We start from the raw sequence: 18,553 nt of genomic DNA, 5'->3' as shown, positions 1-18,553 counted from the left end.
AATAGGACAATGAAAGTAAAGTCAGATCATGTAGATCATGCAAAAATCCACAGAACTCGTAAAGGAATTTTAAACAAAAACTTAAAACTACTTACAAACGTTTGGCTTGGAATACAATTGTGAAACGTGAGGAAAACTACATATTGTTTCAAAAATTTTTGCAATCATAAATCTGGAAAATAGGCAGGACAAGGCAAATTTACCTGTATAGCACATTTCAGCAACAAAGTAATTGAATGTATTATCGTGTATTACATGATGAAAACATAAACAGTAAACAAAAGAAAGTGGTGAAAAGTTGGAATACAGACCACAATTAATGATGTTCCATTAATCAAAGGCAGCTCTGTCCAAATGAGTTGTTAGCCTTGATTTATTAAAATAACTCAGTGTTTCAGCATTTTTGCGGTTTTGTGAAATTTTGTTCCAGATTAGAGGAACATCAGTTCAAGGAGCATGACTACATTTGCAAGGTACTGTAAGTCCAATAGATTTTGGTTTTCAAATTGTTGCTTCTGTTGCACACTCGAACAAAAATGATGTCGAGACATGCGGTTGTTGTAAATTTTCTTTACTTTCCTTTCTTTCTTGAAACATGAACAACATCCATAATCCAACGTGCGTCACACTCAGGCTGCTATCTCCTACTCGGCTTCTTCAACACAGCAAGCACTTAGGACCCAAGGCTGCCCTACGCGCCTGTTCAAAAGTGATGCTTTTCTAAACTCCTTTCACTCTCAGCCAGAATAGTTATCAACAAATATATGAATGTACAGCTTCACATGGACAATGAATCACAGTGCTTTTTTAACAACAAAACAAAGCAAAATATTCATAGGAACAAGAATAGAACAAGAATAGAATCATTTTAATGGAAGGGGGGGTCCTTGATCTAAAGTCCCCAGCAACTGGTCCCCCACACTTCAACAAAATGGATATGTGTTCATTCACTCAAAAATGCTGTAATACAATTCCATAATGGGTACTGTTGTCATCTGTTTGTGTACAATTAGGAGCAACATGGAGAGCCAGATGTTTCACCCAGATGTCTGAGAGGAAGGAGGATGTGATAACTGTAGCAAAGAAAGGACAGATGTAGGAGGATAGGAAATGGAAATAGAGACAAACTATTTTGTGAAGGTATTTGTGTACAAGCCCAAGAGGGTCATTACTGGGCAGTGTTTGGTAGTTTTACTGTCAGGAGTAGTTTACAAATTTCCATTAAGATAAGGTCCCAGACAGCTATTTCAGAGAAATTTCTCTTGTGTTGTGGAGCCAGCGATCGCAGGTTGTGAATGTTCTGTTTATTCATGCAACATTTCAACATCACTTGATGCTAATATATAATCACTGTAGTGGTAGATGTAAACAATAGAAGCAGTCACTCCCCCTGCTTTGTCATTCAAAGTGTTGCCCAAAAAGTGGGTGAAATGGGGCAATGTGCCTCCCAGACATCTGGTAGTTCACATGTGATTCATCAGTCGGGGAAGTGGCGCCCACTGTAATGTCCATGGCACCGACTGAACTTGCTCTCACAAATCCGCTAGCCTACGTCTGCCACCTCCGTCCTGCCTCCCTGTGCCCTTGTGAAAGGACTGTTAGTTCTGCTTGGCTGCAGCCTCTTTGTGACCAAGCTATTACTGGCCAAGCTAGACCCACACTGGCTGGCGAGGGCACGAGACGTCTCAGTGCTGATTGTTTGTGTGCCGTCTGAGGAAGCCGCGGTCTCATCTTTTCCCAGGGTTTATCTATGAAATTATGTGCCTTGCAAAAGTTTTTTCACATTTTGTAACCACACGCTTCAGTGCACTTTATTGAGATTTTAGATGGATAGGCCAGCACAAACCAGTACATAACAGAAAAAAGGTGAAGAAAAAATGTGTCATTTTCTCAATCTATTTTATGAATGCAAATACGTGTGGCATGCATTCGTATTTAGACCCACTGCATCAATATGTTGCGACTAGACGTCCAGGTCTTCAAGATTTGGCTTTAAACATTTACGTTGAAATTTTGCCTGTTCTTCTTTGTAAAATACCTGACGCTCAGTCATGTTTTATTGTGGGGATGGTGTATTCAGTTCTATGAGCAGTGTTAGATTCTCACCTCACATAAGATTTTGCAGCATGTTAGAAAAGTTACGTTTTTCTCTAAGAGCACCTTCCATCACAATGTTGTTGCGTCCTCTACATGCTATGCAAACTGCCTAATTGCAGTCCTTGTTGGTTTGCAGTGGTTCTTGTTAGCTGTTCAAAACAAACCTTCACAGTACAGAAATATTTCTAGTGAATTTTGGTTAAACACAGACAGACGACAAGATTTATCTGTCAAAAAATGCATTTAATCATTTTTAGTTGGCTTCACCACACAGTCATATTTAGCTAATGTAAAAAGCATGAGTCAGCAAATAAACATATGTAAACTGATACAGCTAAACTTTTATTTACATGTATCAGATTGAAGGGGTATGAAAGGGTATGAGTAGAAATACAAAGATCTTAAATTTGTCTTTGCAAAAAACCTTAAAAACTACAAAAAAATTCTACTTCATAATTATTTATTATTAATCTTTTTTTAATTGTACATTACCAATAATCTACAACATAAAATTCAAAATAAAACGTTGAAATTTGCAATTACATCAACAAAGACTTTGGAAGGTTCTCTTGAAAGGCACAGTATAAGATTAGAGTGATACAAAAAAGGGAGAATCGCTTCTGTGTGGCTATTGAGAGAAAAATAAATCTCCCATTTTTGGCTTTCAGTCAATCTACTTTATTATCAGCCACTAACCAATACATGCAATTTTGAACTGAAAAGAGCAGCCAGAAAACCCACAATAACTCTCCAGTCTTTCTGTCATATTAATCTTTGTAATTATTAGTTTTGCTACTTTTATCACCACCTGGTATTCTCTATTTTTCAGCCAACAACATTTTACAAGTTCCCTAGCTGAGCTTCAACCATTTCCTGTCGCTCTCTGACCGAAATCTTTTATTGTCATTATTTTCCCTTTTTCTCTGCAAGGAAAAAAGATCCCATAGCCAAAACATGCACCACATAACTGCCTCTTCCACAATTTATCAAACAGCTGTCTGCAAGCCAAGGCCTCTCGTAGAGTTGTTTTCTACATTTGCGACACGTAAGGGTTTAGTCTGAAAAACAACACGTGATTGCTGTTTGGTGTGGCTCTCTAATACTTTGTGTGCATCCTCATTGAGCAATTGTTTATGTTCTATTACATGATTTTAATAAGGGGACCAGCAAAAGGGACTATTGTTTTCAAAAACTATTCCTTGAATGCTACACTAAAAGAACAGTTCAAACTTTCTAATGTGACTGATGCTTTACCCCCTGAAGGCGACTGGATAGAAGAGTATGCCCTAAAAATATTGGAGTTGACCAGCCCTGAGCTCTTTACACTCCCTCCAGCAGCCTTGCCAAAGCTTTATCCCATGCATTTTGTGTCAGACACAACCATACATGGTGTTGCAACAATCTGGCTGTCTTGCTTAAAAACTCCTCATCCCTGGTCTAGTTATGTGCCATCTGACAGCAAGGAGCTGTTTCTCTGGAATGTACTGCTACTGGGCACACACAGGCGTGAATTGATGGGAATATCTCAATGTCCATGTCTTTTTCATTCATTCATTCATTCATTCATTCACTGGTTAAGGTCAGGTTATTCCTGTGCAACCATCATGGCATGAACTATTTTTTGTTAAAAGTAGTGGAGTTCCTGCTTCTTAAATATGAAGTTATTTGCCTGTTAAAATATTACAAGCAGTTAGTATCTTGCCTAGACAGCTCTAGGAACATCTTTGTTTGGCATAGATCACAATAGATGATCCTGGGCACTTCAGAAAATGGCTAATGTGAAAGGCATCAAGCATTAATTGAGACAGCACAACACAGTGCAAATTTAGTTTTTAGTGAAGCTCAAATTTGGTATCCCTAAGAAAAAACATCTAATTCTTGTGAAAGCTTTAGGGCACCCAAGAAAGTTCAGCAAATCCCAAGACTGTCTCCTCAGCAATGGAAGCATGCAGGTGTAAGTGTTGCTATATGCAAAATAAAATATTCCAAAGCTGACCTAGTGCCAAGAAGGGCAGACTCTTATCTCCAAGAAAAACTTCAAGGACAGAATAATATTTTTCAGTTAGTAGTAGGATTGGACTGGATAGAGGGATTTTCTCAATGGATTGAGGGATTTTCTCAAATAAAGTCCCTTATAGGACATCTGGAGAATGGACTGTTATGAGAAGAAAAGGTAAACATTACCATGAGCACAGTGTCATGTCGACATGGAAGCATCATGAGATCATTTTGTTTAACGGAGTGGGGTTTTTTTTTACTATTTTGCCTAAAACACTGCCATTATTAACCCCTTAACTGTCACACTCAAACGCTTGCATGTTGCCCTATGGGTCCATGAGGACATGGGTGTCGTTAGTGGGTTTTATAGTGCGGGATCAAGAAATCCTCCAGGAGCATCTATGAAAACTAAGTTCCTTAGCAGAAACCTTGTCAGATTCATGTCCCATTAAGAACATATGTATTGGACCTTGAATTATTTCTTATTGAACACCTTCATTACATCATACATGTTTTATATTAAACTTCACTGCACTATACAAACAACTGACAAAAAGATCTATTGCAACACTGAAACAATAAAGTTTATAAAGCACAAAACCTAGTCTCTAGAAAATTGATACTTGCATGAAATTAATCCAACATGTACAATTTCCAACAGTCGAAGAAAAACTTCCTGGCAGATCTTGTGCACTGAGAGGACTTTTTGAGATTTAAACTGGAAACCATACTGGGTGTGAAGTGGCAATCCTTAGAAGTAGCACATTACTTCCACCAACAGAAGTCATTAAGGAAAGAAATGCAGAGATGCCAGCTTCTGCATGCTCCAAGTTTCCTCCAGCCTCTACTGGAGCTCTGAAATCTTCACTAAACTTTTACCTGATGACCCTGCCTCTGCCTTTTGCCCTGAATCCGTCCAAGTCAGCTTCCTCTTACATGTACGAAAGTACAGGTTGAACAAAACAGACTTTCTCAGTTGTAACTGTTGGTGGGCATGGGGCCATGCCCCCTCAACTTAATTTGAGAGACGGCCCGATGTGTCCCTTGTGGGGCAACTTTATAAAACCTGAGGATAGACCAGGAACCCACGGAAGGCAGCTGGACTGAGAGGGCTTTGTTCTCCATTGATTTGTTTCCAAAGTCAGTAGGTGAACAGAACTCACATTGTGCACTTTTTCCATGAGTAAACTCAGGCTGTCAACGGAGCCTCCTCTGCCCGGTTGAGTTGCTCTGCTTTGAGAAAAAGACTGAGCTCCTTGTACCCAGCATGAAGCAAAATAAGCTATTTAGAGTGAAGGATTTTTGCTTCTTCAATGGGCTGTGGAGATGCCAGAAATAAACTGTGTTTACATAAGAGATCAATCTGTGGTTGCAAGATAGTTTTCATATTCCACTTTTTCTAGATTTTCCAAAAAATAGAACATCTGCTTAATATGCATATGGAAATGATCAAGCATACGAAATCTATTCATTTATGTTTGTACAAGTTGGATTATTGCCACCATTGTATTACAAAGATTCAGTCTGTGGTCGCTGACTCACTAATTACAGCCATTTATGCATTGAGATAGAACACAAAAGCTGCAGCATAAAATCCATTTGCTGCTGACTCTTTCCAACCTCTGTGCCTGCCTATTGTGTTTAAAAATATTCCAGCTAAAACATATATTAATTAGACCTGCAAGGGTTGGAGCATTTCCACAGAAGGATACAATTCTGTTCATTTAAATGACAATGGCGTGTCTGCCAGCTGCTTTTCCCAGCACTCTCTAACCCCAGCCATTATCGCAATTCAAAGAGTAATCAGCCTCCTCTGAGTCACACACAATACAGAGAAAGTGTTTTCTGTGGATTTTTAAAAGCTTGGAGCTTTCTTTCTAATGCAAAATTGGTTCAACTGAGCAGCAGTGGACTGTGTTAGACGTTATTTTTATGTAAAACACCGGGCAATCAGCAGTTCCAAGTATATTTAATTTCAGTCTAGAAAATTGGCCAAAAACCCTGGAAAATGTTGTAGCCTAACGTTGATTCTGGGGGTTTCCCTCCTTTTGCTATGACACCATTTAGTAACTGAGTTTATCAATGAGAGCTTTGTAGCTCTGTTCACTGTTCCCAGGTTGCCTGAGTAAACAGTACAGTACAGATACTTCACACTCCTGCTGTATTCATCCAGAGCCAGAAAACCTGAACGTTTTGCTTCTTCTCAATTTCAGCCATCAGATCCCTCCACCCACCAAATCAAAGGACCTCTTTACTTGAGGTCAGGCAGGTAACCGCATTGCAGGAGAGTAGACTATTTTTTGAAATGATTTTTTAAAGGCTTTTGACATTTAATGAAGAATAAAAAAGTTTTGAGTCTCAAAATCACAATAAAAATTACTATAGTTAAAAAGTAATTTCAAAGAGATTCCAGAGTGAGTACCAGAGTGACTGAATATTTCTCCGGCTGTTTGGAGCACAGGGTAATGCAATGTGGCCACCACCAGAGTCTTTTGACACTGGCAGTCAGCTGGCTAAAAGAAGTGAAGTAATTTTACATCATGTTCAAGAAAAACACTTTTGATGATTTTGCAACATTTCCAGTCGCTAGAACCACAGAGGGTTATAGTGTGGAAACTAAAGAAGTTCCACTGATTATACTTATGAAAGGGATAGTAATTATTCTTCGACATGACTTTGCAACAAGTTAGTTTAAAAAGTTTCATTTGAGAAATTTAAGGCAAGTCAAATTGAAGGGATTCAATGCTATAGTAGAGGTTAATCAATCACTACGCATTCACACCTTTCACAAAATACCATCTCAATGCAAAACATATTGGAGCAGCACAAACTGCTTCTTTTGTATTTTTGCAAATACAAAGAAGCAAATACGAAGTTGCATAAATTATAAGAGGTTCCTAAACACTTGGAAGCTGAATGGGTATAATACCACTTTTCATCTATACTTTAGCAGCAAAAACGGTTTCTGAATTGAAAAGGGTTATTTTGTCAATATAGGTTTTAGGATTAAAACCTATATTGGTTATTTGTGATTATTTGTGATTAATTGCTATTAAAAACTACTTAACTACTGAAATGATTAACTACTACCAATAACAAAATCACAAAAATCCACTTTAAAAAAATACAAGTTATGTCTTCAAGGTTTAAAAACCATTAGTCATACAGTTTCTAGGGTCCTTCTCAACGATATGCCAGAGAAAGTGACTTGAGTTTTCTTTGGCTATATGCAGCATAGAGCAGCAAACCACCTGCTTACCTGTCTTTTGAGACACATCATAAAAGACTGTTGTCTTAGGAAGGCCTACAACAAAACTCTGGAAACTTTACAAAACCACAACCCCAAGCAGTGTTACGCAACCTCGAGCCTGTTTAATTTCCTCTCCTCAAAAACCAGATGTATGCAAAGATTGTCAAGCATTTCTCATAACAAAATCATAAACAGTTTGGTTTGACGTAGTGCAATCATTTGTTCACATGTTTCTTCTGTCAATGTCATGTTTTGGTTTTTTTGTTATTATTATTATTTTTCACTGGAGGTGCAGGTCTGTGTTCATTGTTATCCATGATCACTACTCATAGTGGCAAAAGTGGCTTTCATGTTGCCAGTATTTGCAACAGGAAATGAGGAAAGACTGATTGGTTACAGTTGGAGCATCAATCTGCTTTCAACCTCTCTATGTCTCCTGGTAACATTACAGTAACAGAGAGAACCAAAATAAGCATGTCCCTTCAGGTTAAGTAACGCCTTGTTTTGGAAGCGTACAACTGTTCTCAAGCAATATCTGAAAAAAGAGGGTGCTACTTTTATTTTCCTGAAAAGGTTCCAAAATACACTACTGAGCCCCCCGCCCATATTGGCTGCACATTACATTCCCCCCCAAAATGGCTATCAGAGCCATTATATTGTCTCTGCAGATGAATAGACAAACGCAGCCTGGTATGCTAAGTGAAGGAGAGTCTTTAAACTGCTATGAAGCAAAGCTCTGTTCAAGGTTGGCTACTATTAATGACTGGGTTTTAGAGCATGAGAAACTGTTTGGATTGTGGGCAATACGAGCCAAGGAGAGTGGGATCAGAGTCGCGTCGACAGGATCTGTGGAGTGCTGTGTCATGTCCAGAGAGAGCTGCCTGTGCTCTCACTTTCCTGACAGGTTGCAGTAAAAGTTGCCCTGGACTGAAGTGAGGATCTGATGACTGCGTGCAGAGTTCTGCAGCAGCACCTTTCTGAAGTGACTCAACTGACACTGCAACCAGCCAGCTGTCTTGCAGATTTGCACTCTCACATGGTGGAAGCAGTCTCCACCTCTTCCTCGACGAGAACAGTGTTTGTACTGTCAGAGCCCAGAGCTCCAGAAAATGGTATTACACACATTTATAATGTTAACATAAGTCATGTTTTTTTTTGTTTTTCAGAGGAGCTGAGGTGTGCTGGGGTGACATGTCCTGCCCTGCACCTGCCCTCTTGCCCTAAAGGGTCGGTCTTGACCAAGAGCTACACGCCCCCTGCTGGGTGCTGCCCCTCCATGCCGCCCCAGTGCACATGTGATTTCCGTGCTTGCAACAAAACCCAATGTCCAAGCGGCCAGCACGCTGTTCTGATCAGTCTGGCTAGCGGTCGGCCAGGAGACTGCTGTGACGTCTTTGAGTGCCAGAAAGGTAATTCCACTGAAGTACATACCACACACTTTGATTGCTCTCCTTCACAGAAGCAGTTGCACAGTTGGTGGGAGGTACTTCATTGATCTGGAGGTAATTATTCCCCCCTGCATGAGGCTTTCCCCTGCTGAATAGAAAAAAGGAAAGTTGCTGATTAGATGGGAAGTGTTAGGAGTGCTGAGTCAATTTCCCCCAGAGTTTATAAGAAATAGTTCAGAATTTTCTAAGTAAGATTCTGTTAGAAGGATATAAGTAGCCAATACCTTACCAGCTGTAGATAGCTCATTTTTCATGTTCATTTTGTACAACCTAGATTATACTGGGTATTTTAAACTAATGGCCAGGGGAAAAGAATAAACTGGATTTCCACCACTCAAATATCAAAAAGGGAGGCAGTGTGTCGGCAATAGCCTTTCTGTTAGAAACACATTCTAAAAACAGAAGCTATGGGAGAACAAAGCCTGCATGTGACATTAATTTTGTCATCTGTAGTGGTCCACTTGGGTCCACCAGGACTCTCAGCGGACATCACAGTGGTCACAATCTGGACCACTGTGTAGTCCAGATTGTTTTGTGCTTGTTGACCATGTATGCAGAAAAAAAGAGTCATATCGAATGAAAACAGCAATGTTGGCTTTTACCTATTACCTGACCTATTACTTTAGAGACTTGGAATTTTTTTCAAATAACCTAAAGAGATGGGACATAAAAGGGGAAAAATGATACAGTAACAGGGGGAAAAGAAAACTACAGTTCTAAAATCTTGAGTTTTGTAGAGCACAGGCAATCAGGAGTGCCAGCAGGGAGGGGACCTGCGGTACTGGCCTGTTTACTCTGCCCGCCCAACAAATATTCAGTGTTTTACCAACAGAACAAGTTCCCATTCTGACTCATCCAGATGTATAAATGTGTGCCGTGTCCTGGAATTAATAGACTTAACAAGCCTGGTGACCAGAAAAGTGCTTAGGCTATGAATTTTCTGAACAGGAGTGCAATGTCAAAGGGTTCCTGTCTGGTCACACATCCAGAGGGGAAAAGGTTCAACAGTTCATTGATGGGAATGCTTTTTATGTGCTCCAGTCTGCCAGTGGGGAGGGTAATCGAGTCCGGCATGCCGGCGGGGGCTGAATGGCAGCCGTGGGGGCCACAGGATCAGTGTTTTGATAACAAGTGTCCGCTGCTTTTTGGACCTGGGGCTTGATGCCTTTTGTGTTGCTTCTACTGTCCGTTAGGCCCTGCATGACTGCCTGCAGTGTCAGAAAGCTCCACAGAAAGGGAAGTGGACAAAAGCACAGACAGAGTCCTCTCTGTAAATTTTCTGAAGCAACATTGACACAGCATGACTAAATCACTTGAGACACCATCCTCCAATGAAAGACATTTTAGCACACCCTGTATTGTATTTCCGTTAGTGGTATGGAACGATTGGATTGTTTCCATGGCTGGGTCGAGGGGCTCATTTTTAGCCAGGATGAGTGTGTGCAATTACCAAATGCACTTAGTGAATTTTGGCTTCCATAAACAATGGAAGGTATTCTTCTACTGACTGAACAACTATTGTAGTTTCTAAAACTTCCAACACTGTTCTGGACCAATAACATGATGTCACAGATGATCCTGTTTAGCTGCTGTTTCTTAACACTCTGATTGGCACATTCACAGAAAATGTCCATGATGTCAGACTTTACTCACATTGCACATGATGATAAGATTCATTCTGATGTTAAGCAACAAGGCTGAGATTACCATGGAAGACTTGATCTTGTTTTGAGCATGCAGCCAACAACTGTCCTCAAAAGATTTTAAGATGCATTAAAGATAGAAGTTAAATTTCCCATCCACTATTTATTTTTTATGAAAAAACAATGTTTTGGTCTCACCACTGTCATGATTTTAGATAGACTTCTGCTCATTGTTTTCGAGTCCATCTATCTCCACATCAAATCCTCATATCAATTTATTGAAGGATGAACACCATAAAGCACGACTGGAATTTAAACTCTGCTCCACATGTTATTTAAGGGATTACCATTAACAAAAGCTTAGGAAATCACATGTGAGCGTCCCCTTAAAGTGACTTCCTATTGCTTCTCTGAGCGTTAAAAAGCCATTGCCTTCCCTTTTGATTTAGCCGGGCTGAAGCACTTATTGCATTTTCTCTGGTCTGTTCTGATACACACATAAGTGGGATAAAAGGAACGGAGAATGAAAGGGAAGAGAAGGGTGAAAAATGGACAAGGAGAGTAATAAAAGATCAACAAATCCCCTGCTTTACTTTCAACTCCCACCTGCTTCGTATTAGGAGCGCAGTGCTGGTTGTCGGGAGGCATGGGGTCATTTGGCGAGGAGGCTTTTGATTATCCGCCTAAAGGTATGGTGTACAGATGCAGGCATGACCTCTGATCTCATTTATGACTACAAAAGACTCCCACATCAGTTCAAGAAATGTTACCTTAAGACAGTAGGTTGTCTTCTGTAACACTTTCTCACATACATGTGCATATTAATAAATTAAAGTATCTTCAAAAAAGTGAAATTCAGTAATTCTATTCAAAAACTCACTGCACATTGAGAGAAAGATATTAATTTCTGTTAATTCCCATGATGAATTATTTTACATCATCATTAAAAGGATATTAATCTAGAGATTTTATGTTTTGATCTACACTATCCAAGACACCACTGATCTAGCAGACAGTGATTGACCCTTACTTAAGAAGGGTGTAACACAAAGGTTATTGTTAAAGAAAGCTGGCTACTAAGCATCTTAATGGAAAGTTAGGTGAGAGGAAACAGTTATTTAGAAAAATGTACACAAGCAACATGCATAGCCCCTGCTTTGAGAGGTCCATGAAGCAACCCTCCTATATAGGAGAGGAGTTATAATTGTTACATTTGTTTTAACAAGCCATTCTAGAACCAGAGACCAGACTGTTGCTTAGTCTTCAAAGTTCATGACTTTGCTGGTGATTTTGTCCTGTATTCGATTGCTTGATCATAACTTTTCTCAATGCAACCAGTCAACCAGTTCATAGTCTCTATGGCTTAAGGACTTACTCCCCAGGTGTATTAAAGATACAATATCGGAGGATCAACTTCATGTCAGGTCCTTTCAGCTGATTGTGAGGTGTAAAGAACATATGTAGCTTGTAGATTGAAAATGATGATCTCAAAAAAGAGCTCAAGTTGCTTGTGATCTAGTGTTAGGTTTCTCCAAACTTTATTTAGATGCTGCTTTTACTTTCCAGCTGGACATTTTACTTGACCACACTGCCAAACATAGCAAAATGTGTAATGATCTTGGTAACACTGAGCTTCACTGACTAGAAAACCTATGGGATATTGTCTAGAAAAAGGTTAAAGACACTAGACTCAACACAAGACCAATGGAAAGAGCCATTGGTCTTGTGTAATATTCATATTTTGTGAGAAACTGAAAGGTTTTCATCAGCTAAAAGCCATAATCATTATCTGTAACAGAAATAAACACTCTTTCTGTAATTAATTTTCAAATTGAATTCATGGAATAGCCACATTCTAATTTAATGTAAGGCATCTGTGTCTTGATGAAAACATACCATGTTAGGTAAGATGTTATTTTGATAGACACCTCAGTACCTGTTAACCATGTAGAGAAACTGAATTCAGGTTTCTAATGGTGAATTAATTCAGGATAATTGTGCTTCATAGTTTACAGAATGCCTCTTGAAGAGGCTATAAATGCTTGCATTCTGTTGGAGAAATTCAGGCCAAGGCGGAGATTGAGTCCACCTGTCAGCAGAGAACTGAGCTCAGAATTTACCAAAGATTCTGACTGAGTCCACTTATTAGGTCCCTGTGAAATTCCTAACCATAAACCCACTTTCATTTTCTGATAAATGTAATTTGTGGTTATCAGAGTTTAGGTTTGCATGTGCTGGATTGCACAATTCAATCAATAATACAAGATAATTTATTTAGGAATAGGTTGTTTTCATGCACAGTTGTGACAGCCTCTCACTGATTAAGAAGATGTTGCTGACAACTGTACTATTTTTCTAATGTGGTCAGGAGCTGGACTTAAGCATGAAGGACAAAGTATTGTGTACTTACTCCCAAACCCCAGTGTGCTGATAATTGTCCTTCCTATATAAAATTTAGTTTAATACTAACTCTATTTTTGTCTTTGCAGTCTCTCCAAATTGTGTCTTCAATGGCAAAAAGTTCTCAGAAGGAGAGGTATACCGCATGGACCCCTGCTGGCTGTGTCAGTGCCGCGGAGGAATCTCCTTCTGCTCCAAAGCTGAGTGTGGTGAGCTGGACTGTGAAAAGTTCTACATTCCAGAGGGCGAGTGCTGCCCCGTTTGCATAGGTACACACACCCAAGCCATTCTTTCACTGAAATGTGTCAATTTAGTTCAAGATTTTGCTGAACCATCACATTATTCTAATGAGAGAGCCCAAGGCCCTTTTCTAAATTAATGTTGGTATTTTTGAAAAATGCTGATTTTCTGCTCTGTTTGCACCACCAGTTCATCTTCAGTTTTTAGTGAGAACAAACCCTGAGACTTTCAAAAAGGCTTTGCAAAATAGCAAACTTTGAAAACCGGATTTACAGTGATAACCAAATGTTTTGGTTTTTGATCTGAAAAACTGAGATTTTGTAGAGCAATTTCTGTTAGTGACATATCCACGTAAACTGGACATCTACAGATAAATAAAATTATGACACAGATGCCCACTTCTTAGGACACTACTTTTCCAATTTTCTTTCACATCTATTTTGGTTTGCCCTGACTATTTTTGTTAAACCTTATGAGCAAGTTCAGAAAGTTACATAAGAGAATAAAATGTAAGTACTTTTAAAGAACATAAGCTACAATTGATCTTTCAGATCTCTTTCCTATCACTGCTTTAGTCATGCTCATGATCTTCTTTTGAATTTTAATTTCTGTTCAAGATCTTGGGCAGGTCTAATTTGTGAGGCATGCACTCAAAGCCAGGTAGGCAGCTTTGCTATGTCAGTTTGGCTTAGGAAAAGAAAAGGTTTTGCAGTGCATCTGGCAACCACATTATAGTCAGTCAGGAGCCTGTGGACAGAGATTGCAGCCAACATTGGCCTCTGCCAGCATACCTACAGTTAATCAAATGCATGAGAAAGGATAGAAGGCAAAAGTTGGAGCGTTGGAGGATCACCTTGAAATGTGGAGTCTTTTGGATGATTTGAATGCTGCTCTAACAGAAAATCAATTTGACTTAAAATCAAATAAAGGCTATCAATACATAAATAAACAAAAACCTTTGAATGATTAATCACACAGTGCTCTTTTAGAACACCCTGTATGACAGTGGTGTCCAAACTTTTTGTCATGAGGGCCAAAGCCCTTGAGGGCCACAAATATTTGTATATTTTTATAACATTATTAAAACGAAAGTTTTGTACCTTTTCTTTACTCTGCTCAATATCATACTAAAAAAATGTCTCATTTGAAAAGTGAGATATGCTTTTGAGAAAACCTAGGTTATTTGTGGCTCTAGTTGCACCATAATCAATGGGGATAAATTTTTTGCACCTAATATTTTTTTAAGAAGATGTGATTTATAAAATATGTTGCCCTGAAAAATGAAAAAGTGTAAATGAAATGCCTGTATGCCAGTTTTGCTCCATTCTAGAAGTTTGCTTGGGGGGGTGCACCCAAAGTTTTACAGCGAGCCATAAATGGCCAGTAGGCCGCACTTTGAACACATCTGCTGTATGACTAAGAAGTAAAAATTAAATTGTTAATAGCTAAAGTCTGTGAGAGATTAGCTAATGTAAAACAGGCTTTTGATAATATTTACAATGAAGACCAATTTATTGCTTTAGCCATGCTCATGATCTTAATAAACTGTCTTATTTTAGAAGTTAGCATGGCTAGTGCTGTTATTAGCAGTTTGTATAGCTTTGATGCCTTTCTGTAAGAAGATCCTGAATTTGAGTCCTGGCCTGGGGCCTTTTTGCATTGAATTTGCCCAGTCTTCTCTTACAGGCGTTGATTCTGTCTGAGCCTAAAAAATACACATAGTAGGATAATTGGTGTCTCTAACTTGCCCTTAGGAGTGATTGTGTGTGTGCAGGGTTGTTTTTCCTGTGGCCCTGTGTTGACCTGTGATAGACTGGCAACCTGTGCAGAGTGTATCCCCCTCTCTAGCCCAATGACCATTGGAGAAAGGTACCAGCACCCATATCCCCTGCCGCAACCGTGCAAGGATAAACGGGTATAAACAATAGATGGATAGTTAGCGATACTAGCATGACTAAAACAGCAGTTTGATCAAACACCAAGACTGCAGTTTTTTATCTCTCTTGCTGTCTCAAAAGTTGAATGAACCACAGACGTGTTCCAACAATTCTTCTGACTTCATTTGCATTCAGTGCAAAAGTAAACATCAATATTTTTGTTAAAGCAGAACTGGTACACTTTATGAAGGCATTAGGTATACATTGAGTGAATAAAAATCAGCTTAGGCCAATCTCAGTCTACTGAATGGGATTTTAGCAATCACAATTTCAGTATTGCTCTTGTACACCGTAAACTGCTACCTTTATGTCTTTCATACTCACACATTAAACTTTTCTTTTCATAAAAAAACGGAAATATCCATGGTTTTAGATTTACATACATTAAGATTGTGCCTAAGATGTTTAAAAATGGCAAATAAAAGCAAGGTTAAGAGCTTGCCTTCACTGTCATCCATTACTTAAAAGTGAGCAGAATAACTCATCAGGTTAACTGTAAAACTGTCGCAAAACTTTATGGCTTCTACTCAAGGCTAATGAATAAATCTACAAAAGCACTTTCTTTTTTTCAGAGAGACAATTGATATATTAGAAGTCTGGCTTGGCCTTTGACCCGGGGCCTTGGGGATTCACGACTAAGATTTGAACAAAGAAGTTGTAGTATTTGCCAAAAACTAGAGTGGATTCTGCAGGGACTAGATATTGTGAAACTTTAAAGCCTGTCTGTGTTGCACTTTAGAAAACCTTACTTGTAATAACATAGCTGTACCGCAAACATTTAAACTCATGTTTATATTTCCCAAATTCAAGAGTGCTTTGTCATTGGCTCTTGTTCAAACGAAAGTCTCAGTATCTTATTGACTTCCGGGGGACTCCCTGCTTCTTACTGTCTGCATCAGCTGCAGACGAGAATGGAGAATCAACTCTGAAAATGGTTTTATTTTGACACCCAAGTAAACTAAAAACACAGCTTCACAAAACAAAAGTACATAAAATGTTCCTTTCTTACTTTACTTTTGTACCAGAAGGTATAATGGATGTGTATTTTTCTTCCTCAGATGTTGAGTTGATGTCGATGGACAGCACTAAGGCTAGTTGCTGGGTGAATAACAAACTCCGAACCCACGAGGAACAGTGGAAAGAAGACGACTGCACATTCTGTCAGTGTGTGGATGGGGATCCACACTGTACAGCCATGGCCTGCAAACAGAGTTGCCAGAACCCTGTAAAAATTCCTGGAGAATGCTGTCCCTTCTGCGAAGGTATCTGAGGGCTTTCCAACCAAGCATCCTGTCGTATTTATTAAGTTTAATAGACAGCCAAATTCTCTGAGCTACACATTAACCCACATACCACACGGGTAAGGCTCTTGTGGCCCTGCAGCTTTACTACAAAGAATATATCGGCATGGGCTCATTAAAGGGGAGGCCATAGTGCATTCTTCAAGCTGTAGGGTGCTTTGTATTTCTTTATTGCCCTTGCCCACCAAAATGAGACCCACCTGTGTGGATGAGGTTACGGCATGCTTTCAAAGCAGGAGGCTACATAATTGAGGTTGATCTTTTCTTTCTTTGTAAAATTAATTACAGCTCGACGAGCCACTCCTCCTACAGAATGTCCCAAGAACGGTTCAGTTGTTCTATTTTTATTTATAATGCAGATTTACAGTAAAGTTGGCTCAAACACAAGACAGTCTGGAGCCATGCGTGAATTTGCATTAAGCCCCCGGGGATGCTTTTTCATCTAAACTGGCAGACTGAAGCTTCTGCGAATGCCAGACACATTAAACTTATTAATGGGAGGCCACTAAGTAACACACAGACGTACCATCCCATCTTAGAGTGTAACCTACCTTACTGTAGTGTAATTGCTCTGCAGTTATCTGTAATTGCTGTTTAGAGCATTGTAAATGTGCAAATAGGTAGCTATCATAGATGGAAAGAAAGATTAGATGTTGCACCAGAGGGGGTTTAAACAAATGCTCATTTATGTTTGATAAAGTTATATTTTTATGTCATAATACTATGTCTGTCACTGTTCTTTCATTTTGCAGAGCCATCCTATGAAACAGTTAGCCCTTTGCTGTGTCCACCATTGGAAAATTGCTCCCTTTCAGGGATTGAATGCCCCTATGGCTTCCAACAAGACCACAATGGGTGCCTCCTCTGCCAGTGTCTCAACAGTAAGTTTTACCTTTGGTTTGAAATCTCAAGGAATTGATTTTAGTGTAATAAACATCTGAAATAAACATTTATCATTTTCTTGTTGAAAATGATAAATGCTTCGCTCTGTCAGCGGAATCTTCATGTGCACAGCCAAATAGTACACTATGTCTTTGCTTTTCTGAAGCTTTATAAGATGACCTTTCTAATTCAACTCTTTCAGATGACTCCTGTCCTGACTTGGGAAAGTACTGTTCTCTGCAATGTCCGTCGGGATATGAGAAGGATGATTTGGGCTGCGAGGTGTGTGAGTGCAGCATCCCCACTCCCAAGTGCCGAACCCTGACCTGCACAAAGACCTGCCCTTATGGATATGTGTATGTTCACCTGATTACCCAATGGGTTTCTCATCACTCAAATCCAGCTATTCTCATCTGTCTAAACATCTGTTTAAACAGGCCCATGGTTTCAGCCTGTTTAAAGTCATCTGTTTCTGTTGGCTCTGCAGGTTGTTTTGCACCTTCACTATTTTATGGTTTCGTGTTGTTTTGTACCTGAAAACTTTGACCCGACAATGCATCAGATTGTATCTGCCAGAAGCACGTTTCGCAACTGTTTTGACAATTGATAACTACTAATGAGCAGCTGATAAAGACTAAGCCCCTGCAACTTGTAATCTGCTGAAAGCACTTTATGCAGCTAAAATGTTGACTGTTATGCGTTCCCTTGATTAAATGAGAAACAATTTTAATGCATATTTTGCTGATTAAGTCAGTGCCTGCATTGTGTTAATGAGCCAGATTTGTCCAACTGACTGAATCAGTTTTAACTTAATCCTAATTTATTCCTATCTAATCATGTAGACATTATCTAAATTATTAAAATTGGAGGCATATAAATTGCATGTAATACATTTATTAGATTAATTAATTCATTAGATAAATACAAGTAATTTGTAAGTCACATAGAATAACTATCAATTAAATCAAACTAAATCATGGATCATTTCTTTTTTAGCATAATATGTCATAATATGAATTAACTGAGGGGGAGTCACTCCAAGCAGGCCTTATTGTCAAGTACAGGAAGTTGACAGAAAATGAATGGAAAAGACCCTAAGTTGCAATGTTACACAGAAGTCCAGTATTCTAACTAAAACTCATATGAAAGCAATGAGCAAATCCATAAGTTCAAAACTTACGGGTATTGAACTTCATAAATTTTTATTTTCTTTATCGGGGTGTGGGAGAGGACATCATAATTTTTTTTAAGAACCATGTTAATCAAATGCTTTATGTGTTTTAGACCTGTCACCTCTTGAGTGCACAGTAAATTGCTGTGTTTATATAATCAGTTGAGTGCTTATTGAATCTTATCG

At 39.0% G+C, this 18,553-nt stretch overlaps 1 protein-coding gene across 3 annotated transcripts in view; it reads left to right on the top strand.

Annotated features, from left to right (window-relative positions):
* Positions 1 to 18,553, top strand: part of LOC102234535 (cysteine-rich motor neuron 1 protein) — a 42,165-nt gene that overhangs the window by 9,740 nt on the left and 13,872 nt on the right. For 2 of the 3 annotated variants that reach the window (XM_014471453.2, XM_023352952.1), the window contains 5 exons: positions 8,512 to 8,754; positions 12,926 to 13,105; positions 16,072 to 16,275; positions 17,067 to 17,195; positions 17,399 to 17,552. In XM_014471453.2, the coding sequence (XP_014326939.1) occupies positions 8,512 to 8,754; positions 12,926 to 13,105; positions 16,072 to 16,275; positions 17,067 to 17,195; positions 17,399 to 17,552 (910 nt within the window). The remainder of the gene's footprint in view (positions 1 to 8,511; positions 8,755 to 12,925; positions 13,106 to 16,071; positions 16,276 to 17,066; positions 17,196 to 17,398; positions 17,553 to 18,553) is intronic. The other variant, XM_023352951.1, reaches the window with a different exon arrangement.

Source organism: Xiphophorus maculatus, chromosome 19 (genome assembly GCF_002775205.1).
Source record: "Xiphophorus maculatus strain JP 163 A chromosome 19, X_maculatus-5.0-male, whole genome shotgun sequence".
Taxonomy (NCBI): Eukaryota; Metazoa; Chordata; class Actinopteri; order Cyprinodontiformes; family Poeciliidae; genus Xiphophorus; species Xiphophorus maculatus.
This window is presented reverse-complemented; position numbering and strand designations above follow the sequence as displayed.